The sequence below is a fragment of the Electrophorus electricus genome, chromosome 19 (genome assembly GCF_013358815.1).
Source record: "Electrophorus electricus isolate fEleEle1 chromosome 19, fEleEle1.pri, whole genome shotgun sequence".
In the NCBI taxonomy this organism is placed as follows: domain Eukaryota; kingdom Metazoa; phylum Chordata; class Actinopteri; order Gymnotiformes; family Gymnotidae; genus Electrophorus; species Electrophorus electricus.
This window is the reverse complement of record NC_049553.1, coordinates 3,536,186-3,543,515: the sequence shown is the minus strand read 5'-3', so window position 1 is coordinate 3,543,515 and position 7,330 is coordinate 3,536,186. Positions and strand designations below refer to the sequence as shown.

At 39.3% G+C, this 7,330-nt stretch overlaps 1 protein-coding gene across 5 annotated transcripts in view; it reads left to right on the top strand.

Moving 5' to 3' along the window:
- Positions 1–212: 212 nt before the first annotated feature.
- Positions 213–7,330, top strand: part of rgs12a (regulator of G protein signaling 12a) — a 28,167-nt gene continuing 21,049 nt past the window's right edge. For 2 of the 5 annotated variants that reach the window (XM_027017245.2, XM_027017241.2), the window contains exons 1-3: positions 213–307; positions 785–2,700; positions 4,616–4,708. In XM_027017245.2, the coding sequence (XP_026873046.2) occupies positions 874–2,700; positions 4,616–4,708 (1,920 nt within the window). In that variant the 5' untranslated portion in view covers positions 213–307; positions 785–873. Of the gene's footprint in view, positions 308–580; positions 671–784; positions 2,701–4,615; positions 4,709–7,330 lie in introns of those variants that run through there. The other 3 variants (XM_027017243.2, XM_027017244.2, XM_027017246.2) reach the window with 3 other exon arrangements.

The window sequence follows — 7,330 nt, the reverse complement described above, 5'->3', positions numbered from 1 at the left end:
AAGTGTGCGTTAATTTCGAAGTGTTTTTCCGTCCTCACAGGGAGAAATCAGCGTACGCCCGGCTTCCCTTTGAGCGCACCACGTGGTTCTGCAAACACCAATGAACGTTAAGTGTTCGTTCAAATGGAGAACGTGATTGACGGTTTTTTTTTTAGCAAATAGGAGAGCTCGTAAATGGCTGTAAACGTTACGGTGCCATAGTGACTGAATGACGCTTTGTGTCGCTTACAATAGTGAATGGCACTGGTTGTCCGTAGGGGACAGAATTTAAAAAGCCCGAAACTTTGGAAATATGCTGCTGTAAGAGGTATGTGCATTTATAATAACATTTAATAATGTATGTTGGAATAAAGACATGTTTCTTATGTCGATTTTCATTTTTACATTTTGAAAAGTAACCTTTTTAGCCTAGCTAACCGCTTGAAATCGCATGAGGGAAAAGTCACGGAACCCTGGTCAGCTAACTAGCGAGCTAGCGTTGGCTTCCATGAAAATGCTTAACTTTTTTGAAGTTTTCAGTCATAATATGTTTTAAGATAATACACACTGATTGGCCTTCTTGCTCTGGATTTTTTTCCAGCTTGGCGTCGACTTGAGCTGGCTAAACTAAACAGTCCGTAAGGCATCAAAACAGGCTCGCGCGCAAAGATTGCTCCCTTGATTCGAGAGAGTCCGTTGTCCGTCATTCAGAAAATTTGACTGTAAAATACACATTTTGTATTTACATACATTGTTATATTGCCTCTCTACAAACTTCTTTTCTCTTTTATTACTCGACTTCCAGCATGCCAAGATGCCTGTTCTTTGTTGGTTTTGGCTCTGCCCAACACCATCATCCAAGCCTCATGTGATATGGTGATATCATAGTCAAAAATGAGAGTTCACAAGCCAGTCGAAGCTGTAAGGGGACGTGTGGAGCTTCTTACAAGCCCAATAGTCCGCAGAGTGGAGCTGGAGCGTGGGAGAGCTGGATATGGATTCACCATAGCTGGGCAGGCTCCCTGTCTCTTGAGTGGAATTATGAAAGGAAGCCCATCCTGTACTGTTGGTTTGAGTCCCGGTGACTACATTTTGGGTGTGAATGGCAGAGACGTGTCTGAAGCCTCATATGAAACAGTAGTGGAGCTCATTGGTTCATCATCACAATCTCTTTGTTTGCTTGTCATGTCAGGTGACAGACAGGCACTAGACTCCAGCTCGAGTGACGAGGAACTGACCTTTCAGAGAAAGCAGAAAGCAACTTGGCTAAATCCTGGGAAGATGGAATCTAATATTAGTCAACGCTATGAGAAAGATATGCTGCTGATGCAGTCAGTGGGGAGTTTTGATACCATTTTTGAAATTTCAGGTCAGGCTTCTACTAGTACACAATCAAACAAGCAGAGACCTCTGTCTGAACCAGATATGTCCTATTGGGCTCATCAGGGTCACTACAAATGTCACACACATCTCTTTGGTCAGGAGGAACCATCTCATGTTGTGAGCAAAGATTCGGTTTTTTCCGAACTTCAGAGTCAGTATGATATTTTACCTGACTCCAGTACCCTGAATGTAGGGATGGTGGTAGGATACATAAGCTCCGTGGACCTGGATCTGGTGATGTCACACTCAGAAGAGGACACCTTACGAGCCATCCGTGGCTGTATCAGTCAGATTGGGATCGAGCAGAAGACCCACTCTCTGGTGATGATGAGGATCAAGTGCAATTGTGTGCAGCTTTGTGATAACAAAGGCATGGTTTTGGCAGCATACCCTGCAGAGAACCTGGCCTTGTGTGTAGTATGCACTGAAGACAATAGGTTCTTTTGTCTAGTGTCAATGGAGCAGACCAAGGCTGACAAAATCAAATCAGAGGAAAGCAATTGTCTAAGGACATTGTGCCATGTGTTCTTTGTAGACCCAGAACTCTGTGACCACAAGGAGCACAAAAGCATCACAGATCAATTTGGCTTCTTGTGCACGCCTGACCCTGATACCCAGGGTTGCTTGGAGTTTCCTCGCACCCCATTCTCAATTTTACACTTTGTGTCAGTCCTCTACACTGACTTGGGAGACTACATAGAGAAACTGAGACTTAAACTAGACAGTGAGGATTCTGATGAAGGGCAGTCATGCACACGAAACAGTGGCAGTGGTGACAGTGGGATTGGAAATGTGTCTCCAGAGGATCATGAGAACCTTGGCGACCAGTGGAGTCTCAAATCTCCAAACTCTTCCTATCATCTTTGGGGTAAAACTTCTTTATGCATTTCCCAGCAAAAGAATAGAATGACTCTGAAACCAGAACGTAGGTGCCTCCTCTCTGAGCCATTCCCAGGCCCTACCATAACTGCAATCCCACAAGCAGCTGATCGCATCAGACCAGAGGTTGCAGGTTGTGAGCCTCTACATCCTCTTCCCCTGGTTAAACAATCAGATTTGTCTGACAATACATCCAAACGCAGTGGCAATCAGCGCTGGCCCTCGGTTGGCATCAGGACACGGTGGCAGAAACCTCGCCCTAATAGTATTGAAAGTCTGGCAGATGGTGACACTAATGTTCCCAAAGTTAAAAGCAGAACTTTACCACCTGCCATGAATCAAATCCCTACAATGAGATACAGAAAAGCAGGTGACCTGACATATCAACAAAGACCTCACCTCGATTTCACTTGGAAACTTTTCAACAGTGGATCCAAAAACAAGGATGGAGAAAATAAGGTAACATTGTAACATTTAATAATTATAGAGCATATAGAAATTAACCTTGTTAAATAACTATATCAACATTTAATAACACTGCAATAAAAATAATATGTTACTCCAAGATTTATAGCATTATTTTAAGGTCCCATCTCTGAATTTTAATTTAATTTAATTTAATTCAGTCTGGCAGTCACTTATGTAGCAAACTTATTAGCTCACTAAATCTTGTGCTTTACTACAATGACCTGTGGAACAGATGGTCATATAGTGCTGGGCGTTTTAGGCACAGCAGATGGAGCTGTTGTGTTTATAAGTGTAGCGCAATATGATTAAACCAGATAGATCAGTGTGAAAGCAGCTAAGATCTATTTAGATTCAAGGGAGTCACCTAGCAACCAGTGGCTAGCTGTTAATTACAGACTCTTCTGGAGCAGAATAATAAAATATCCTTGTGTTTAGTTTAACTGGCTTCACTGCTCAGTCTTAATCTCTTAGTGTTTGTCCATTTGTTTGATTGTTCTGTTAAATTTGATTGTCCACATCACATCACATCACACAAAACCTTCCACTAACATTAACCATATTGAACCATTTTAATCTGATTTTAGTGATAGTTTAGTGCTTGAATAGGTTCACAAGTGATTTACTTTAATTTTAATTTTTCTTTAAGGGATCAACTTAAATGCAGATTTATTGGAAACTTTGTAACAGACGTTTGTAATATTTTTATAATGAAACATTGCCGCCAAGAAGGGTTTATGCTAAGATGAACTCTCTTAACTCTGGAGCATCCATCTGTTCTGCGAGAGCCCTATTTTCAGATGGAAAGGAAATTACAGGGTTGCATGGTATGCATGATATCATGGTTATTACTTCCAATCATTCCATTCAAACACATTTTCATTCAATAATTGTTCTAATTTGTAGTTTATGGGTCACCTATAATTTCACAAAACAATAAAGCCTAAAATGGGAGGACCAATAATGTAGGTAAATGACTTTATGTGAATTCACCCTGATCCTAGAACAGTGTCTCACAGCACAGCCTTGCGGTTTCAGTGACTCCAAGATGCACTGAAATCTGAACAATCTGGGAATGAACCAGTGGGATAGTTGTTTTTTTTTTCCCCCACAAAACAATATATAAATTCTATACATTTCCACTGTTATTTATGTACTCTAAAATATGCTGCCTTCCATAAATACTTGGATTATGTCAGGGTTGTTATTTCTTATGTATATTCTTATGTATACCCTAACCCTAACCCTAACTCTAACCCTAACCCTAACTTGCAGACATTATCTCAGTCTTTGCTTTGCAAAACCTTTGTATAAGTCATTCTCAGTTCATGACTGTTTTGAGGGGATTCTGATTTTGGCAAGTAGGAGGCATACTTGATTGATAAATGAACTGAATGTAGCTTCTATAATATAACAAGTGTTTTCAACAGGTTTTGTAGATGTATTCCTCTACCTTTCAGCATGTAGCCTAGCCCATACTCATGCTTTAGGGACAGTAAAAGTCACAAAATCAGTTATTTTTTTTCTGTTCTCATACATGGTTATTTTCTTCTGCCAACATTACAAAACACATCATATTTATTTATCATTCATAGCCTAACAGTTGCTATGTCTAACAACTATTTGACTGATGGTTTCAGAATCCAGACTGTTTGATATTCTCTTGTTGTTAGCTACATAATGTGTCCTTCATAATTTATAAGAGTGAATTCAAAGGTAAACATCAAAGGCTGAATCATAGTAATGTCATTACTTGTAACATAAACAGAAGGGATCACTGTGCTGTTCTAACTTTTATAATACTATGGTTTACTTTAAGTTAAACATTTCAAGTATGTATGCTCATCTTAAAAACCAGTGTCCAAGACAATACCAACTTACTATGTCACTGGTGTTTTTCTTTTCTCAGGGTTCTGGATTTTGGGATCTCACTAGAGTACGCTCTTCTGTTCGGACTCGGACCAAGCGACTCAGTCTTGCTCGTTCACTGGATGACCTTGAGGTATGCTCTCTTTTCGAAAATGAAAAAAGCAAAAGAGTTCTTTAAGCACCCAGTGAGAAAAACACCTTTTACTTTATGCTTTACCATTCTTAAACATTTAATCTGGTTCTCTTTTGAATACTCTTTTACATGCTCAAAGCCTGTTACATACATTTATTACCCATTACCCTCGATTACGTTTTCTTTTTTTTTTTTTTTTTTTTTCTATTTTCATCTCTTGGTTGCCTTGCTCCTGACTTCCCCCCTCTAATGACCCTAAAAATGAACATTCTATTTGTTAAGAGCATAACTACAACTAGATTGTCCCATTCTAGCAGACAGTGCTAAATGACACACTTCCCACCTGGTGTGTGTGTGTGTGTGTGTGTGTGTGTGTGTGTGTGTGTGTGTGTGTGGATGCTGGTCTTCCCTGGCATACTTTTATAACTCTTAGAATAGTAGCCTCCTTTGAAATTAGCCTCATTAAGGTCTGCTTGACTATCACAGGCATCTTGTAACCTGCTCCCAGGAGAAGTGTTACAATCGTAGGCAGTTAAGTTTTTCTTAGTGTGCTTTTTATCTTCTCATCATGCGAAAATATTATGGTTTGTTTTGACCATGGTCTACTTTTTCTAGTAAACAATTGGGTCATAGATGAAAGAGATATGGCTTTCTTCTCTGTTCCATAGATGAAAAGAGGCCAAAAACTGTTACATTCTGGGCAGTCTATGTAGCTATAATGGTATAATTCAAATCCTCATTGGCCAAATGGGATTTACACAGTTTTGCTGAACAGGCATGGGCATTTCTCTTGAGTTAGGTTGACTGAATGATTTTATGTCTTGAACAGACTTTTCAGACAGATTTAACCGAATTTTAAAAGATTTTTTGGATTGAAGATTTTCGAATTATGATGCCTTAATAAGCCACTGGCATCCTATCTTATTCTGTACGAACAAGCAAAATTTCTTTTGTTTGATTATATTTTTTTGTCTGTGTTTTAACAAACTGAAATTTCAGTAGACATATTAATGAGTTTGTTATATAAAAAGAGCTGTATAAGTTCTTAGCTCTTTTTTTTTAAAGATCTTGGAGAGTTTAGGGTTAAACGTTTAGGTAATTCTCCTAAAAAATATTTCAAGTAGATTTTAGAGGAATAATAAAAGCAAGATTCTTTAGTTTGGAAGCTGAAAAGCTATTGTCACTGTTCCAAGTGTGAAATCAGAGAGGAGCAGGATTTCCCCGCAGGTTCTCTTGGAATTGGAGATGGCTGTTTTACAGACCTATTGCCCTTCTGGTGGTCAGGCGAGCTGGAAAGTGTGGTTATGAGAACATCGGTCATGCTGGTGTTCACCAAGAGCAAGACTGCTCTGAGAGGAAAGAGAGAGAGAGAGAGAGAGAGAGAGAGAGAGAGAGAGAGAGAGAGAGAGAGAGAGAGAGGAGAGAGAGAGAGAGAGAGAGAGAGAGAGAGAGAGAGAGAGAGGGGAGAGAGAGAGAGAGAGAGAGAGAGAGAGAGGGGGGGGGGGGGACTGAAAAACAGAGAGAGAAGACTAAAAGAAACTAGCTTAAACTAGGATGGAAAATGTCTTATGTAAGCATGGCAGTTCCTAGATTCCCAGATAAGGTCCAAATTAATGGCTGTCCAGCTTGTTTCACCAATTTATACTGCAATTTCATGCTAAACTAAAGTGAGCTGAAGACTACAATGAGTTTAAATTCAGGTCTTGGCTGCCTTGTCTTAATAACTCTTTTATTTTCAAAGGGAATGGTTCTGCCAGAATAGAAGCTGTAATTACATAGAATTTAAACTTTTTATATTTATTTGCACTTACATTGCCACCTTTTTGTCATTGTGAGATGGTTAGTTCTACACTTAAATTACCTGATACCTAAATATCCACTAAAAGGGCAAACAACAGATTACTTTTATAGTCTCAGAACACAGATATAAAACTGAAAGTGATATCTCAGCTGCTGTGCAGACTCCATTGGAGAATGAGCAAATGCACTGATGCTGGCCACAAGCTATGACCTGCCTATAAAAAGGCAACTGCTGAAAAAATCCAAGTTCATGAGTTGTGTTCACCAGTCTGGAGATTTTTGTTTGTTTGTTTGCTTTTTCATATTCCAAACCACTTTCACTTTCACTTACACTCTTAGAAATGTGTATGATGAGACTATCTGCAGCATGGAATACATGCTGGATGACCAAGTGTTTCCACGTGGGCATTTGACCAGTACTGATTCATATAGTTATCACAGAGAGTTTTTAGGAAAGGGTCAACGGGTCTTTTTTAAGATCTAGGCCAGATGCAATGCCTTTATACATATACAATGTGTACAGTACAATTAAATGTTTCTCTTTGCATATCTCAGCTTCTTTGTGTGAGCTGGTGTCAGCCATGGAGCCAAAAAAGTTTAAGCATCTAACAGTGGCTGTACAGCAGAGCTGGGATTTGAACCCACAATCTTCCAGTTGATAGCCCAAAATCCAATCCACCAGGCTACCACTGCTTAGCTTGCCTGTCCAATAACTCAGTTATTGTAAATTATGATACAAAAACAATAATTTCTTATCGGTGTCAAACAAAAAGTTACTTACCTACCAGCTTTACACCATTTTATTTACTCACACAGTTCTAT